Raw genomic sequence first — 18,341 nt, 5'->3', positions numbered from 1 at the left:
CATGGCATCGCCGACCCGCAGACGCTTCTGAGTGAAGCATTGTGGGTAATGCATACACATACTGTTATAGTCGGAGATGTTTCGAAAAGAGAATACCTGTCCCATATTTAAGTGATTAAATGACATCGGGATGAAGGTTGGTACCAACAAAATAATTATAAATATCAGCGTCGCTTTCATTTTACTCATTCACACGGACGAGCCACAGCTAGCTGCTTGCTAACTGTGTTTATTCAGCTCCTGGAAACACAGTTAGCCAGCTGTTAGCTGAAGATGGACTAAAAGCTCTTTTAATGTGAAATAACTTCGGACAAAGTCCGCTAAGAATTAGCGTTTCTTGGTGTATTATCGAACACCGTTTACCCCAAAGATCAAAGTTAAAAACAACCGAGAAAGACGCTGTTTGGCTAACATTAATGAAATAACAGTACCTGCAGCAGCTTTCTGCTGTCTGTCTGTCGCGTTTTTGTAAAGGTTACTGAGCTAATTTCAGTAATTATAGCGTAGAAATAAGTTTAGGCCGAGTAAAAATATATAAGCAGTATATCTGGATATATTTTTGCATCCACTGTCTGCGCATGTTGTAGACCCTGTTGTCTTTCTGGTTATGCCTTCTGATGCAGTTTGATGAAAGAGCTTCCCAGATGACGCTTTAATGTGTATTTGGGAACAAACGAGATGCACCGAGCCTTTTAAATAGACGAAACTGTATTATAAAGTGGTACTCCATCAATTTAGTACTGTATGTCTATAAGGTTGGGGAGCTAATATGGCAGATTTAAAAAAAGAATTGAATTATTAAAACTTTAGCAAGAGCGACTTTGAACCTTTCCAAAAATTCCTCTTTGATGTGACTTTGGTGAAACTTTAATATTTGTATAGTGTATATTCTAGATTTTGTATTTTATATTGTGTTTCTTTTTTTTTTTTTAGATGCTTTGAGTTTGTGTGGCTGCTACCTTGGCCAGGTCCCCCGTGTAAAAGAGATATAATCTCAATAGGACTTCCTGGTTAAATAAAGATAATAATGAACAGAATTTTGTTGATGTAATTTAAGTTTGATCCTTTTTTATTGTTAGTCTTTGGTTAAAAAAAACCCCAAAAACTGGGGTGTAAGGTGTAACATAATGAATGCCACAAAAAAGTCTGAGTACCGCCTCTATAGGTTAACATGGAGCAGTCGCTGATTAAATCTAGTCTCCATATTTTTACCCATAGATTTTGAACTTCCAGGTTGTAATGCTGCCTTTCTGTTCAACATTTGAATTAAATAATTTTTCTCAGATTTGACAAAGCTCCTTCAGACTCACAGAAGATGATAAACGACTCCCGTCTCTGGCTGTGTTATGGTGCTGTTCCATTTAACTTATAAAACTGGTGGAGTGGATGTAAAAATAAATTAAAAGGTCATCTTTCTGTCCACAGAGTGTTTTTGTCCTTGCTGAAAAAGCCTGGGCAGGCTCTAACCTGCTGTACAAGTGGCAGAAAAGCCTTGGTAATTATATTGCTGTTGCAGGGTGAGTATGCTGTTTTGATTGAGAATATAGCTATGAGAAAATTGTTTAATAGTCTACTATTCTTTGGTTGACTGAGCTTTATTTCTGATCACACAGCCAGGACAACACAGTGAAAATATTTGATCGACATGGACATAAGTGGACTGAACTCAATCTTCCAGGGTAAGTGTGAGAAAAATCACTGTGGTTCCAGTTTTGTTTTATCTAACAGAGCTAGGTGATTACCACTCACTGTTCAGGTTTTCTTAATAACTTCCTTTCTCCTCTTCCTCTGTTAGGCGCTGTGTGGGGATGGACTGGGATAAGGATGGGGACATTCTGGCAGTGATAGCTGCAAAATCCAGTTCCATCTTCCTCTGGGATGCCAGTGTCAGTAAAACATCCCAGATAGACAGCGGTATGAGGTACAGCCATCGTGTTTTCACAGGGAGAAAATAAAGCTGGGCTCATTATCATCATTCTAATGCAGATAATGGTACTGGCTGAATAAGTGATGCCAGGTTTAGTCATTCCATAGTTTCCCTGTAAATATATATTTTTCCTCTTCCATTAAAATACTAGCTTTGAAGTAAGTAAAGCTGATCGTCTCTGATTTTTGTGTTCTCATTGCTGATGGTTTCAAACAGAGATCAGATGTCTTTCATCTTGTGGTCAAAGACTAGCCCACTGTTGGCAGTCGGGACAGTCAAAGGAAATCTGTTGATCTACAATCAGCAGACCTCACGCAAGATCCCTGTCCTGGGTAACACACAGCACAACTGTGCATGTAATCTTGGACGGTTTAATGGTCTTTAGTCTGTTCTCTAATTTTGATCGTCTGCCCCTGTCTCTTCACTTTTGCTAGGCAAACATAGCAAGAAGATCACCTGTGGCTGCTGGAGTACTCAGAATCTCCTGGCACTGGGGAGTGATGACAACACACTGAGTATCAGCAGTCATGAGGGGGACACCATCAGACAGGTAGTCAAACACAGTACTGTGCCAAAGTCTTGATCTGCCATTCATGTCTTTATATTTTGCTTTCACGCAGCCAGACTGTCTTGTAATTTTATAAAGTGGTCACTGGCTGTTTTTTCACTCAATTTAGTCCAGTCCTTGGACCTGACCATTTTCAGAGCGGAAGAAAATGGATGGATGGATGTTTTTTGTTTGTTAACGTTGAGCTACGAATCATTCAAGCATAAAAAGGCCACCTAACTCAAGGGATGAACCAGTGTTGTGTCTTCATATAACTGACAACTTGGCAAAGAAACAGTCACTTTATTACTAGCAGCCTGACACAAGAATGCATAATTTCTTTAGTTGAATCTGTGAAAAATGTCAAACGTAACACAGTTTCACAGAAGTGGCAGGACTAAAAAAAAAAAGTCAACAGCAGATGAACTGTATCTGAAAGTTATGTTCTTAAGAACTAGGAAAAATCCAGCAAAGACCTGACACAGGAACTGAGAAATCCACGCGGCCCTTCAGTTGATCCATCTGGTGTTTGTTGATACCTCACCAAAAATGGTCTCAGTGGAAGGGTAGCTGTCAAGTAGCCATTTTTAAGGAACAGAAACAGGGAGAAGAGGCTGAAGGTATGCCAACTATGCTGATGCAGTGGGTCCTGGGTTCCACCTGGTGCACAGCAATGCCCAGCCTCACGTGGTGAGAGTATGCAGGCCGTTCGTGGAGGATGAAGGAATTGATACCATTGACTGGCCCCCACGCTCGCCTGACCTAAATTCAGTAGAACACTTGTGGGACATTATGTTTCGGTCCATCCAACGCTGCCAGGTTGCACCTCAGACTGTCCAGGAGCTCGGTGATGCCCTGGTCCAGATCTGGGAGAACTTTGCAGAAAGAGTGCAAATACCACCTCAAAGCTCTAGCATGAGGCTGCGTTGGTGCTACACAGACTTTTGACACCACACTTCTCCACGTTCCAGCTGTGAAAATATTTGTGGAACAGCTACTTGTGTTTGTATTTGTCCTGATTTTGGGTCTGTACCTGGCCTCTGTTGCAGAAAAGGCAAACATACCTCATGTACAAAGAACTCGATGTGGAGTGAAATCAAGTGTTAAGAACTCCAGACGTGTTGGTGCTTCTCGTCTGTGCTTCGTTTTGTTCACCATTTTTCATGCATGTATACTCTTCATGGTGAACCTTGTCAGCTCTTGTCAACCTTTCAACTAGTCAATATTTGACCCGTGCAGAGCATATTGCCCATGGGCAACTGGCTGTTGGCTTGTTAGACTGCACACAAGCGAATCTTCAGCTGTTCTCTCTGCGTATGCGGCGACCTGTGCAAACAGGCACTAATATGTGACCTGAAACTACGAAGGTCTTACATTATGTGCATATCATCATTGGTGCCATCCAGTTGCATTTAAATTGATCAAACAAACATATGCTTTGATTTCTTGACCACTCAAATTAGACGCAACTCAAATTAAATAATATACGTAATTGTATTGAAATTATATTTAGCTGTTATTTGAGGATGACTAAAAGTTGCTCTTATTGCGCTGTGTCTGGTGAACGAGAAACAAATAAAAGCTGATGTGATTTTTCAACAGTTACAATATGCAGCATATTGTTAAGCGTAGGCAAAAGAATAAGAGAATCAAAAAGATTGATTCAATTAATCTTTCTGATCTTTCGCCAGACAACGCTTCGTGGAGAGCCTACTGAAATTTACTTTTCGGTGATGAAAACGGATGAAAGGTCGGCTCAAGGGGAGAGCACTGTAAGTCTGTTTTCTGCGAGTTTCACATTTAACCTGTACTGGAGATGAGCTTTCAGAAGGCTGTTTGAATATGAAGGCTGAGCTGTGATTTGCAGAAATGTGTGCAGTATAGATTCAAAGTTAAAATTAATTTAGTATTGAGGTGATAACGTTTTAGGATGTCTAAAATATGTCTTGGAAAAAGTGCACATTATTGCACCCTTCAGGTGAGTGTTTCTGTGGACAAGAAGATACTGATGCTTTTCAACGTCAACGACCCTGGAAACCCGATAGAGTTGGCCTTCGAGCGCCGTTATGGAAACATCGTCTCGTACCGCTGGTATCGCATCTGTTCACACGCACACACCAAGTTTTAGCACGGAATCACGGCTGAGTTATTTTTACTAAAACATGTCTAAACCTCTCTCTCTCTGTCGGTCTGGGTAGGTATGGTGATGGGTATATACTCATTGGTTTCTCCCATGGATACTTTGTGGTTATCTCCACACACATCAGGGAAATAGGATATGAGCTCTATCAGGCTCATAACCATAAAGACTGTCTCAACAGTGTGGCCATCTCCCCAGCACTAAACAAGGCTGCGTCTTGTGGGGATAACAGGTACACAGAAGTGTTCAGTGAAACACCACCGCTCTTTAGAATTTTCTTGTGAAGTTAAAAAAAAAACATGTGACCCAGGATGTTCAAATTCACACCATAGATGCATCTACTAAATATCTCAAGACGACTTCGAATCTTGGCGGCCTTGACCTCAAGGTAAATATGAGAGGTCAAGTTCCACAAAAACTATAACTCCAGAACAGTGTGACCTAGGATGTTCAAATTCACAACATAGATGCATCTACTAAAATCTCTGCGACCTTGACCTCAAGCTAAGGATCAGAGGTCAAGTTTTCTGAAAATCTTGTGATCGCAGTAACTCCAGAATGATCTCACCAAGGATGTTCAAATTCCCTCATTACGAATCCAAAATAGCCGAGCGTTGGCACCCGCTCAGTGGTGCTCTTTTTAATTTTTTTCATCATTTGTAAAGGTGAAAAATCTAATCCTGTGCATCTGTTGCAGCATAAAAATCCACGAGCTGTCAGAGCTCAAAGATATCAGCAATATAATTCAGCTGGATGATGAGAATAAAGGTGAGGCAGTCTTGTTTTTGTTTTGTTTTTGTTTTTTTCCTTCAGCCAACTGTATAGGCCAATGTGAGTTCTTCACTCACTTCTGTGGATCCTGCTATGTCTCCTCCTGCAGGTTTGGATCAGCTGAGCTGGACAGATGATGGCCAGCTGTTGGCACTTTCCACACAAAGAGGGACGCTCCATGTCTTCCTGACAAAGCTGCCAATCCTCGGTGACAGCTATGGTACCCGGTTGGCCTATCTCACCTCCCTCCTGGAGGTCACTGTCTCCAACCAGGTGGAGGAGGTGCGGGAACATTCACAAACACAAACTTTCATCAATGATTATCCTGATTGGTTGATAGTGGCTAAGATATTCCTCTGCTATGGAATATAAACTCAGTCTAACCTCCTTTGTGGTCCATCCAAATGTGTTGTGGAGCGAAGTTAGCGATGTGTGTTTGGCCCAAATGCGGCCTGTGTCTGTAGTTTGATTATGGGCCACTTTTAGCCTTGGCTGACTCAAGTATTGGTCCACCTTTTTGGGCAGCATCGGGCCCACAAGACATTTGCCAGTGCTGTACCTGAGCTGTTTTACTGCCAGATATACTGTAGCCCAGATTAGGCTCATATGTGTCTGCTATCTGTGAGATAACATTTGATTTGATAGTTTAATACAAAAATTCCCTGATAGCAGAAATGGGTAGATCTGTGCACCCACATGGACTTGGATGATAATAAAAAATATAATTTTACCTTTTTGCATCAAAGTCCAGGGGGTACGAGTGAAACCATTAGGACTCTTTAAATGATCATTATAAGTGGTTTAAGGAACAATTGTTTAAATGTTGGTGGTGATCCGGATAACGATCTGGATCCAGGAATTTTTTTAAAGGATTCTTTACCATTGTGAGATAGGGATAATATTCACATATTTGCATCTAACCTTATGAGGATGAGTCAGAATCCTCTAAAAAGAATTAGGGTGCAATATAATCATAGGTTCTTACATTTACCAAAGTTTGCTCGTTATCAAAGGACGATTCTGGAGCATTAGATCCGGAATCGTCCTTCGATCATTGAGAATGACAACACTGGGTAGTATCTATTGCAGCGTAGTATCAAAATTTGGAGTGGGTGAGGTATGCGTTCTACTGAGTGCCCTTCTAGTTTAAAAAGTATAATACTTAAAATGAGAACAGTATCGACAGTCTGTTGTGTTTTCAGGAGAGCCCAGTGATAATAGAAGTGGAAGTAGAACCCACATTCATTGCGGTGGGACCATACCATGTGGCTGTGGGGATGAACAACAGAGCCTGGTTTTACGCCCTGGTAGACCAGGAACCAGGTAGGTTCAACTTTACATTGAGTTTATGTGTTCAGTTGAGGCAGGTTTGCGCAAGTGAATCTCTTCTACATGCCTGAAATGATTCTGTGTGTCATCAGGTTTTAATAAGCTGAAAGACAAGGAGTATTTGGGGACAATAGCCAGCATGTGTCTTAACTCTGACTACGCTGCAGCGCTATTTGAAGGAAAAGTGCAGCTCCACATGGTGAGCTATCCGGTGATTGATCACTGAACAGTCTTCAGTCTGTTTGTTTTTATCGTGAATAAACTGCAGGTCTGCATATCTGTGTTGTGTTTTTAGATCGAAGGCAAAGATCAGGATGAAAAGAAGCAGATGAAGCTTTTTCCAGATGATGACAGAATTGGTCGGATCCTTTGCCACGCCCTCACTGCTGACTTACTCTACTATGGCACTGATGTAAGGCTCATCCTACCTAGTCAGCTTGATGACTCCACCAGTCAGACCAGAATTTAAAAAAAAAAAAAAATGCTCCATAAACAATCTATATATCGTACATATATCAGGGAGCACCAGTATAAAATTGGCAGTTATCAAATATCTTTTTTTTTCTATCTTTAGTTTTTTTTTTATGTGCATTAATTCAGGTCTTGCTTGTCAGTCATTTTTGTTCTGTATTTGCAATCCCTCCTTTCCTCCTGTGTTTATTTTATTTTCCTTTGTTATTAAGGGTGCACTTCTTTCACTTGCCAACATAAGTTGAATTTTTTTTTTTTCTAAGTCAGGAAATGTGATGACTGTTCTGGTGGAGGACTGGCAGACAGTGAACAGCTACAACCATTCAGTTGGTGTGAGGAAAGTGTTCCCTGACATAAATGGCACTCGGCTGGTGTTCATCGATGACAAGAACAGCGGGTTCCTGCTCTCCCCTGCAAACGTCAGTACATATTTATTTCACAATTGCCTGAATCAGTGCAGCCAAAAATTATTTGTAATCTTGAAAAATCTAAATAAAAGATGTTAAGTACCTAAATATATTATTGTTAAATTTTTATAATAAGAGAATTCATATTTAATTGAGTTGGTTTTCGAGGCTCAAAAAAAGAGAGAAACATGTGCATAAAACCAGACTACTCGCACCCTCATTGGGTCTGCTTGCTTTTAAATCGCTAACTGTCATTGTTAGAAAGCTGGTTATTGCTGAAGTGAACAGACTGTGTCTTTGCTTATAAATTAACATAAGTGCTTTAACAGAACTCAGTTTGAGTGTGTGTATCTGTGTGTGTGTGTTCAATGCAGGCAACAGAGTCCTGCTTTGAGCTCCCTGACTTCTCACCCACCATCACAGGAGTGCTGTGGGACAACTGGCATGCAGACAGAGGAGTGTTTGTAGCTTATGACGATGACAAAGTCTACACCTATGCCTTCCATAAAACCACCATCTATGGTAAGGAGATGGCACAATATCATAGAGAAGTGATAAGAAAATGACATCAGTTCCCACTTGTCATCTATCCATAAACCCAAATACTTATAAGCATGTATCCTTTCGATGATTTGCTATCAGATGTAACAGTGCTAAGGTCAAGGTCAAGGTCTTGTCAAGGTTTTGAAAAGACCATAAACTTAGTTTTTTCAAACTATTTAAAACCAATTTTAAATGCAGCAACACAGTTTGTAATGAGTGAAATGCAGTCTAAAGTTCTTGTACTGCTTGCCCTACAGAGGGAGCAGGTGTGTATATAACAGTATCATCAGCATAAAGATGTATATTTGCTAGAATTCATAAAAATAGAAAATAAAATAGGCTCTGCAGTAATATCTGCTGAGATCTTTACGAGATAAGATTAGATGCAAGATTATCTGGACCTCCTGACTTTTTATCATCAGTGTCTGGAATGGGTGTAAATCTGAACAAAGCTATACTTCTAATGGATGTGTCAAAATATGGGACAGATGTATTTACCGTCACATGTATTCAGATCCACTACAGGTGATACTTTTAATCATTATTGTTCTCTTTGTGACTCTGCTCAGGCCCACAGGTGGTGTTAGTGGGGAGCACTGCGCTCCCCTTTTCCCAGAAGCCTTTGCTCTTTTACAATGGTGAGCTGACTTGTCAAACGGCGAGCGGTAAGCTCAGTGAAGTGGCTTTGGACACACACTTGTTCCTGAAGCACACAAGCAGCACAGCGACAGATTCATCAAAAGAACTCAGCAAGCAGCTCGCTCAGGCTCTCATGCTCAAAAGGTCAGCGATGCAGGAAAGGCTGAACTGTGTGTGCTCCCTGTGGAAAAGGCCTTAAAGAGATGCTGCAGTTGTTTCACATTTAAATTTTGGTTGGTTTTCTAAGATGCTGCTAAAGATTAAATATTTTTATACGTCTGTCAAAAGATGGGACATATTATGTGGACACCCATGGAGGGTGGGCAGAACCATTCGGTCTACACTTACCAAACTTCATGGGTAAATAGCTTATATGTATATAGGGTCACTGGGGTCAAGATCAAGGTTAATACAGTATCACAGGGGTATTTTGTATTTTAAGCAGTGTTCTTGGGGGGGTTTTTTCTTGTGAAAGATGTGGTAGAGATTTTTACTACAGTTATTACTGCTATTAATTTACAACATTTTATCGCAAGAAACAACAAAATCCAAACTTGATCTGGATATATTTAACATTAAATAGTAAAACAAATCATCTGAAATAAACTGTTGTGCCTTTCCACTGATTTACTTATTTTTTAGCACAGAAAGGCTTCTCCATCCCTCTTGCCCACTTTTATATCTTCACTTGACATTACCAAGTCATGTGACTTTGAAAATCACAATTTTCAGGCAGTGGATGACAATTTTAATGGAGGTAAGGAGAAACGTGAAGGACTTATAAATAACGTAATCTTTCTTGTCCAGGTTCCACGAAGCCTGGGCTCTGTGCAAGTCTGCAGGCACTGATGCAGACTGGGCAGAGTTAGGCAAAGCCTGTCTGGTCCACATGGAGGTTGAGCTGGCTATACAGGTGTACCGCATGAGTGGCAGTGTGGGCATGGTCCTGTCACTGCAGAGCATCCAGGTATATACATGTTTGTGTGTCACACACACCTCCTGACAGACAGCGCCTCTCTATGTTCTAATTTTAGACTTGTCCCTTTGATTCCTCTCTCAATTTCACTTAGAATTTACCCCACTCTTTCTTTCCAGGGTATAGAGGAGATGAATTCACTGGCAGGTCATTTGGCCATGTTTCTGGGAGACTACAACCGGGCCCAAGACCTTTATCTGTCCTCAAGCTGCCCAATCACTGCTCTGGAGGTGTGTTTGGATTTATGCAGACATTTAAGAGACCAAAACTGACTGCTTGTATTTTTCTAGTGTCACTTGAACTAAAATGTTAAGTTATACATTACAAGTAGTAATGTATAATTTAGTAGTGTGTGTCTTTGTTTGTATTAGATGAGAAGAGACCTGTTGCACTGGGACAGTGCTCTCATGTTAGCCAAGAGGCTAGCAGAAGATCAGATTCCCTTTATATCCAAAGAATATGCTGTTCATCTAGAATTTGTGTAAGTGTTCGCACACATCACATGTTTCCTGATTTGTTTACACTGTCATTAAACGTCTCTCTCTCTCGCCCTTACTTTGTAGTGGAGATTATGTTAATGCTTTGGCACACTATGAAAAAGGCATGGCCCACAACAGTAAAGTAAGTCCATCTCGTGTTGCCTATTTAATGTTCTTCTTTTTTATAATTAAAAAATAAATTAACTGATATTTGTGACTTGCTGTTATTTATTCATGCTTTACAGCTGAAAATTTGATCTAGAATCTTACGTACTGCCCACCTTTCCCCTCTGTTTATATTTAAAAGGAAACACTTGAAGGCAGGTGGGAGGATTTACTGTACAACAGGATTATTTTCTTTGTATTTATTACACAAGATAGCAGCAAAGGTTCCAGTCAGAGATGAAGAGGATAAAATGTTTTTAATGCTGCCTATTTCAAAGCGTTTGTCCCCATCTTCCTCATTCTTCCTCTCTCCGTGCAGTTCCAGGAACACGACGAGGCGTGCCAGGCAGGTGTGGCCAGGATGTCCATCAGGATGGGTGACATCAGGAGAGGAGCCGCTCAGGCTATTCAGCACCCGAGCAGAGTCCTCAAGAAAGAATGTGGAGCCATACTGGAGAGCATGAAGGTCGAGTCAGCCCCACACTTTTGTCAGACATTTCCGCCTAAAAAAGCATGCCTAAATTTAGGAAGTTGAATCTCCAAAACCATGTGACCAAAATGGAGAACCTTGGGCTCTATGGATAAGGAACATCTGTGAGAATTTAAAAATATAATAAGCATCTTTATCATTATCACAAGTATAGGGAAGATTTGAAAGAACTGGAGCAAAAATGGACTTTCAACTAAGCAACAGAAATGAAGCACAACAAATCCAGTGTACGTTTTAGCCCTTTACTGTGTGGTTTGGTTTGGCAAGATCAGAGGAGGTGGTAAAATTAAGAGTGTGTTTCTGACTGTCAGCTAATGAGTGGTGTGTCTTATTTATATCTTCATCTCTGTGTGTTTTTTTCTCTATCACAGCAATACTCTGAAGCTGCTCAGCTCTATGAAAAAGGACAGTATTATGATAAAGCAGCCTCGGTCTACATTCGCTGCAAAAACTGGTGAGTCAAATAACACACACTGACACGCACTTCAGATCTGCAAGTTTCCCTCCTCACAGATGTAATTCCGCTATATTTTACTTCTTAATCAGGGCGAAGGTGGGAGAGTTGCTCCCAAACGTCTCCTCTCCCAAGATTCACCTGCAGTATGCAAAGGCCAAGGAGGCGGATGGCAAGTAGGTTCTTAGTTTCTGTACCTGTGTGCTCTGATTAGTAGGTCGGTGAAAGTAAATCTGATGTCCCGTGTGCCGTGTGCGCAGATACAAGGATGCAGCACGAGCCTACGAGAGCGCAAAGGACTGGGACAACGTGATCCGTGTGCTGCTGGACCACCTGAACAATCCCGAAGAAGCTGTTCGCATCGTCAGAGAGACGCAGAGCATCGATGGAGCAAAGATGGTTGCCAGGTAGGATAAACAAGACTACAGCCGGGTACACACAAATAAATGAGGGCTTTTTTACTGACATTAAAAACTAACAAAATAACACTTTTCTAACATTGTCCGTACACTCAATATTTCATGTCTTTATTTGCTCTCTAGGTTTCCAGATAAGTGTGTCTCACTTCAGACAAATTAAAGGCCCCGGCAGTACAAAAACCTTAGCAGTAACATGTTTGTTTTTTTTTTTTAGTGACCACTCCAGAATGAAGTCCACATAACTGGCAGCTGATACAGAATCACAAAACAAATTCTAAAGCTGCACCAGAGAGATTTCAGTGCATCTGTTTGGCATGTAAATGTTATTAACTGAAGGACGGCAGTTACAATAATCACAAAAGAAACTGGGAACAGCTGTGGCTTGGTGTACTTGATGTTTAAATGCTTTAAGGATTCATTTCTAATAAGACGGGCGCTTATTAATTTTCTGTCAGCTTATTGTTTGAGCTCTGTTTGTTTCCATTTGGTTGTTCATGTATGCCCCAGGTTCTTCCTGCAGTTGAACGACTATGGCTCAGCCATCCACTTCCTGGTTCTATCCCATTGCAATGATGAAGCCTTCCAGCTGGCACAGCAGCACGGACAGATGGAGGTCTACGCAGATATCATCGGTCAGTCTGCCAGTTTCTGGAAATCTGAACTTTGTTTCATTTTTCAAGTATTTGCTTGAGGCCTGAGCTGTTTTGTGTCAGTTTAATTCTGTTTAATTATCTGTAGTTTTGACTGTAATTTCATGGCTGGCGGATTTTATGTTTATCAGGCTCTGAGGCGACACAGGAGGACTACCAGAGCATTGCTCTGTACTTTGAGGGAGAGAAGAAACACCTGCAGGCTGGCAAGTTCTTTCAGAAGTGTGGACAGTACAGCAGAGTAAGAGCCATTAATTCACTCACCAGTCATTTTTAGCTTGGCTCTTAGAAGAAGTCGAGCTATTTGTCATAGCCTTGGCGGCGTCACGCTCTGTTACACAAAAATTTTAACCTTGCCCATAACTGGAGAACAATGGCCTAGAATGATCAAATTCACACCATAGATGCATGTACTAAAAATCTAGGTGACCTTGGGCTCAAGGTAAAGGTCAGAGGTTTTCTGAAAATCCTGTGAATGCAATAACTCGATAATGATGTCATGTAGGATTTTCAAATTCATCACATAGAGCAGGAGAAATGCTTCATACTTTATGGTCCAAATGGTGCTTTTGAAGCCGTGATGTTTGTTAGCAATGTTTCGTCATTTCAGAGGTGCTTGTTATTGTTTGCTTTTTTCTAACTTACGTACACAGGCCTTATGGAAAAGGCTGAAACATTATTAATTTGTCTCATTTTTTCAGTCTTTTTTACATTGCTAATATTAGAAAAAATTATAAATAAGTGTAGAATCTTGCTATCATTTGCACATTAAAAACAGCTGAGCGTTGGCAGTCGCTCAGCGGTGCTCTTTTTTTATTTTTAGGACTCCTATTATTCAAACAGTTTCTTTCTTTCTGGCCAACTCTCAGGCACTGAAGCACTTCCTGTTGTGCCCTAACACTGAAGACAGTCTGGCAATCGAGATGGCGATTGAGACGGTGAGACCTGTGTGACGAAGTGTGTGTACAAAACAAAGTGGGCAATTTAATTGAACGTGCATTTTATGGATGTGTGTGTTTCAGGTGGGCCAAGCCAAGGACAGCTCTTTGACCAATCAGCTGATAGATTACCTGATGGGGGAAAGTGACAGCATGCCCAAAGTAATCAGTACACTGGATCACTCTGCCTTTTGTTTCAGATTGAAATCAGCAAATGTGACTTTGTTGTGATATTCTGATTATTAAATTATTGTTGTTCAATATTTTTACCTCCCATTCTCCTATTTACAATCACTTCCCTGTGCTTGGTGAATATATTCTTTGTGATGCCTTTCAGTAAGTAGCTTTAGTCGTGAGTTTGCTGGTTTTGAGTTTAATGAGTGTACCCTATCCCAGCTGTTACAGGGTGAGAGGCCTAATCAATAGGTCAGCAGTCAATCATAGAGCCATAATGTTGTGCAGATTAATGCAGCAGCTGTTACTGTATCATATATTGAATTCATTTATGCAAATAGAGCCCTGAGTACATTTGAAAGGGACACTTTTGACTAATTGTTGGTTATTAGTTGATGTTTCTCCCTTTCTCCCAGGATGCAAAGTACCTGTTCCGTCTGTATATGGCGTTGCAGCAGTACAGGGAGGCAGCTCGCACCGCCATCATCATCGCCAGAGAAGAGCAGTGTGCAGGTGCAAACATATTCATGTGTAGGCAGTAACAGCACCATAAAACATGATTAATTCCAATAATTTGTGTGTAACTTCTAAAGGAAACTACCGTAATGCCCATGACGTGCTGTTCAGCATGTACACAGAGCTGCAGGCTCAGAAGATTAAGATCCCTGTTGAGATGGCCACCAATCTGATGATCCTCCACTCCTACCTACTGGTCAAGGTGAGAACAGCACACATCTATCATGCAGCTGCGCACACTGCCTGCAATTTTTGTATTTTGGGCCCTTATCAATTTAAAGCCGAGAACAGAAAAACACCAGGAGATGAGGGAAAAACTGAAGCTCTTTGTGGTCAGCTCCTTCATTCTTGAGTTATACTTGAACAGTAGGAGTTTGATCGATGTGCTGTATCAAGCAAGCATAGATGAAAGCATAGATGCACTGAGTGGCCAGATGAGCAAAATGAGAAGGTAAGCAGGGGTTTTAAATTCAGAGAACACAGCACAATGAAGTGCTTTCATTGGCTTTGTACAGTTACCTTTCTGAAACCCTTCTGCATCATAATCATAGGTAAGTGTGGTGTCTGATTTGTTTATATTTAGATCCACGTAAGGAGAGGAGACCATTTAAAAGGGGCGCGGATGCTCATTCGTGTCAGCAACAACATCAGCAAGTTTCCTGCACGTGAGTAAAATCTACAGTCCAAGTCACATGACAACAGACATGGTGATGAAAACCTCCAAAATGGGGGACTCATCAGTGTGTGTTTGTGTGTGTGTAGATGTTGTTCCCATTCTGACGTCAGCAGTAATCGAATGTCACCGAGCCGGACTGAAGAACTCGGCCTTCAGCTTTGCTGCGATGTTGATGAGACCGGAGTATCGAAATGACATTGACCCAAAGTACAGGAAGAAGATTGAGGCAATGGTTCGGTAAGTCTGTCTGATTCTTACCCCCTCCATCCATCTTCTGTTTTATCTACTCCTCTCACCCACAGCGCCTCTGACTCCTCGTTTTAATTCTCATCTGCACCTCAGACGTCCGGATACATCAGAGCTGGAGGAGGAAACTACTCCGTGCCCCTTCTGTGGCTTCCAGCTGCCGCAGAATGAACTGCTGTGTATTTCCTGCAAGAACAACCTCCCCTACTGCATTGCCACGGTACACAGGATGGATCACTCAGCACTCTACCAAGACTGACCTGTATACTCTTGATCTGATCCTTGTACCATCTTCATCTTCCTCAGGGTTATCACATGCTGAAAGAAGACTGGTCCATCTGTCCTCATTGTGAATTTCCTGCTCTGTACTCACAGTTTATTCTGTAAGTGGCACACTCACGTCTAAAACCATAAAACCATACACCACATAGTTAGCAATTCACCAGCGGTGGATTTAATTTGCTTGATTGACCATTAACTTTTTGTTCCCTTTAAAGGGAAGTGTCACTTATTTTAAACATTAGAGTTTTTTACATGTCAAAAACATTTCTTACTTACTGAGAGTGAAGCCATCTACACAGGCTGTATTACATTTGTGTTTTAGAGTCTGATGCACATGAGACAGGCTCAGCGCAGTTGTCTACAAAGGTTGCGTTTTACTTTCAGTATAGATGTGTTCATATAAATCTAAAGTGTGTTTTAAAATTTTTTTATATTATGATCTTACTGATTATTTCAAGTCTATTTTCTCCACGTAACCAGTGATTTAGTGGTGGGCTATGAGCACATTCTAAACATGAGTGAGATTCTAGCATACCGTATAATAAAAGGTGGACATAGCTACCACACTGTTGCCCCTTATTCTGTGGACTGCTGAAGCCTCGGACCAAGTAGTCTGACTGTCGCCATCTTGGTTTTTGGAAACCAAACGTTGTGAATGACAAGTGGATCTTAGCGAGAACCCGAGGACTCTGCTAATTGCAAATTAACCACACCATAAATCACACTGTTTTCTTGTTTATTTTACTCTAATTTGGACCATAATTTACGAAATTAACATTTATTTTAAAAAAAGACCGCCAGGGCCTCTGCCCGACACACACACTGGACCCGACCCCTACGACGCCTCCTGTGGGTGGTAGGCCTACAGGAGGGCAGGCCCATGTAACCTCTTCGGGCTGCGCCTGGCCGAGCACCACGTGGTGCCAGCCACCAGACGCTCTCCCTCGAGCTCCCTCGCCAGGCCAGGCTCCAGGGTGGTGCCCCGGAAACCCTGTCCCAGGCAGGGTAATCTGTTCCCTCGTTGTTGCAGACATAGGGGTCTTCTGAACCGCTCTTTGTCTGGACCCTCACCCACGACCAGTTTGCCATGGGAGACCCTACCAGGGGGACAAGCCCCCAGGCAACATAGCTCATCGTTCCTACCCTCACCTATGGTCACAACCTTTGGGTAGTGACTGAAAGAATAAGATCGTGAATACAAGCGGCAGAAATGAGTTTCCTTCGAAGGGTGGCTGGTCTCTCCCTTAGAGATAAGGTGAGGAGTGTGGCCATCTGGGAGGGGCTCAGAGTAGAGCTGCTGCTCCTCCACATGGAAAGGAGCCAGTTGAGGTGGCTCGGGCATCTGATTAGGATGCCTCCTGGCCGCCTCTTGGGTGAGGTGTTCCAGGCATGTCCCATCGAGAGGAGGCCCCGTGGTAGACCCAGGACACGCTGGGGAGATTATATCTCTCGACTGGCCTGGGAACGCCTCGGGGTCCCTCTGGATGAGCTGGAGGAGGTGGCCGGGGAGAGGGAAGACTGGGCTTCTCTGCTTAGGCTCCTGCCCCCGCGACCCAGCCCTGGATAACCGGAAGTGGATGGATGGATGGACCTTAAAGCAATGAGTGAGCTGACAGACTCAGTGAGAAAGTTAGTTTATCCAAGCACGGTCATTTTCTCAGGCTTCTAATGAGGTTTTGCAGACACGTGCCCACGAACCACACGACGTTAACTTGTTTGCTATTTTGGACATGTGCAGACAAACATGAAAAACTACAGACAATTTTGGCAATCTGCTTGCAACCGAAGCAAACCCTAAGACGTTTTTGGTGCAGCACCTTTGCAACCAATTTCACCCACCAACAGCCAGCAACCTCCAGAAGCCACTGCCAGCCAGTCAGGGAATACACACTTTTCCCTTGCAACCAGTGGTTGTATCACATCCAATATGGTGGGCAACTCTTGAGCAATGTGCAGATTATGTCACATGGCAAACATCAATGGGCCAGATTTGTTTTTGCAACCAAAAGAGTCACCCCCTGCTGGTAGTGGAAAGAATGCCAGTTGGAAGCAACAACACGTTAACTTGACTTTTCAGATCCAGAGGAGAAGTCCATCTTTTATATACAGTCTATGGCTAGGCGCGCACACACACACACACACACACATACACATACACACACACACACACACACACACACACACACACTAATAAAGCTGCTGCTTGCTAAAATGCTGCTCACACAAAAGACATGAAACTCACAAACACCAAGAAATAGAGCAGCACATAAAACCATTAAATGGTCATTTTGTTATTCTGGTTTATGTATGTAAATCCTTATTACAGAAAAAGTTTTGAATGTTCTGGTAGGAGACAGACTATCATTTTACTATTTTCTGTCTTTATGCTAAGCTATGTTAACAGTCTCCTGTGTGTATTCTCTTAAGGTGTTAACACAAAAGAGTGACAGAGATCATCTTATCAAACTGCCAGAAAGTAAAAGTGTGTAATTAACAGAAAATTTAAATGTCACTCACTGAACTTTGTTCCAGGCTGCTGGAGACGGAGACAGCGTGTCCCATGTGCTCTGAGAGTCTGAGTGGCGGTCAGGTGAAAAAGATCTCTGATTGTTCGCAATATCTGCAGACCGACGAACCCGATCAATGAAAACAGATCAAAGTACGCTTGACATCATCCAGAGGACCAAATTTACATGTTTATATATAATAGTGTATTTAATTATTAGCCTGCTTATTTTCTTTTTATACTTTTTTTTTCTGGAGTACCTTTGGATTCCTTGACAGGAAGTTCTGCATGCATTATAGCTGAACCATAATCTGTCAGACTTAAGCCTGCACAGCTACAGTCAATTATACTGGCAGCTAGGTCGTCCCATGTCACAGCTTCAGTCTGTCTCAGTTAGCTAGGATCTCTGACCTTCCTGTGTGCTGTGGTCTCTCTTAGCTGCAGTATATCTTAACGTTGGACCACTGCAAAGGAATACAGAAAAAAAGTCCCCACTGCTGCTGTCCAGACAGTAGGCATCATTCGGGGGGTCAGTAAATGTTCTGTTTTCATATTTCTAACAAAATGTTGGCAATAATGTGTATTTTGAATAAAAG

The 18,341-nt window shown here is 41.9% G+C and overlaps 1 protein-coding gene across 2 annotated transcripts; it reads left to right on the top strand.

Annotated features, from left to right (window-relative positions):
* On the top strand, positions 1 to 18,341 carry wdr19 (WD repeat domain 19). Of its 2 annotated transcripts, XM_030730671.1 has the most exons (37): positions 1 to 136; positions 1,426 to 1,517; positions 1,614 to 1,679; positions 1,796 to 1,921; positions 2,144 to 2,259; positions 2,362 to 2,477; positions 4,166 to 4,246; positions 4,453 to 4,565; positions 4,673 to 4,846; positions 5,312 to 5,382; positions 5,495 to 5,667; positions 6,588 to 6,708; positions 6,807 to 6,913; positions 7,010 to 7,126; positions 7,449 to 7,604; positions 7,967 to 8,114; positions 8,705 to 8,918; positions 9,582 to 9,741; positions 9,870 to 9,980; positions 10,122 to 10,231; positions 10,314 to 10,371; positions 10,714 to 10,860; positions 11,256 to 11,338; positions 11,431 to 11,514; positions 11,599 to 11,745; positions 12,265 to 12,389; positions 12,539 to 12,648; positions 13,277 to 13,345; positions 13,430 to 13,507; positions 13,936 to 14,032; positions 14,113 to 14,237; positions 14,619 to 14,700; positions 14,798 to 14,948; positions 15,054 to 15,177; positions 15,264 to 15,340; positions 17,772 to 17,898; positions 18,184 to 18,341. In XM_030730671.1, exons 1-36 carry the CDS (start codon positions 131 to 133, stop codon positions 17,884 to 17,886), a joined length of 4,050 nt encoding a protein of 1,349 aa, XP_030586531.1. In that variant the 5' UTR covers positions 1 to 130; the 3' UTR covers positions 17,887 to 17,898; positions 18,184 to 18,341. The 2 variants fall into 2 exon arrangements, with proteins under 2 accessions (XP_030586531.1, XP_030586523.1); XM_030730663.1 differs by having other exon boundaries at positions 17,772 to 18,341.

The sequence above is a fragment of the Archocentrus centrarchus genome, chromosome 1, assembly GCF_007364275.1.
Source record: "Archocentrus centrarchus isolate MPI-CPG fArcCen1 chromosome 1, fArcCen1, whole genome shotgun sequence".
In the NCBI taxonomy this organism is placed as follows: domain Eukaryota; kingdom Metazoa; phylum Chordata; class Actinopteri; order Cichliformes; family Cichlidae; genus Archocentrus; species Archocentrus centrarchus.
This window is presented reverse-complemented; position numbering and strand designations above follow the sequence as displayed.

What these genes read in the sequence shown, in the direction of transcription:
- wdr19 (XM_030730671.1), top strand. An exon ending in GGAGCAAAGATGGTTGCCAG is followed by an intron (nt 11,746 to 12,264) that starts GTAGGATAAACA and finishes TGTATGCCCCAG; the next exon opens with GTTCTTCCTGCAGTTGAACG. An exon ending in AAAGTGACAGCATGCCCAAA is followed by an intron (nt 13,508 to 13,935) that starts GTAATCAGTACA and finishes CCTTTCTCCCAG; the next exon opens with GATGCAAAGTACCTGTTCCG.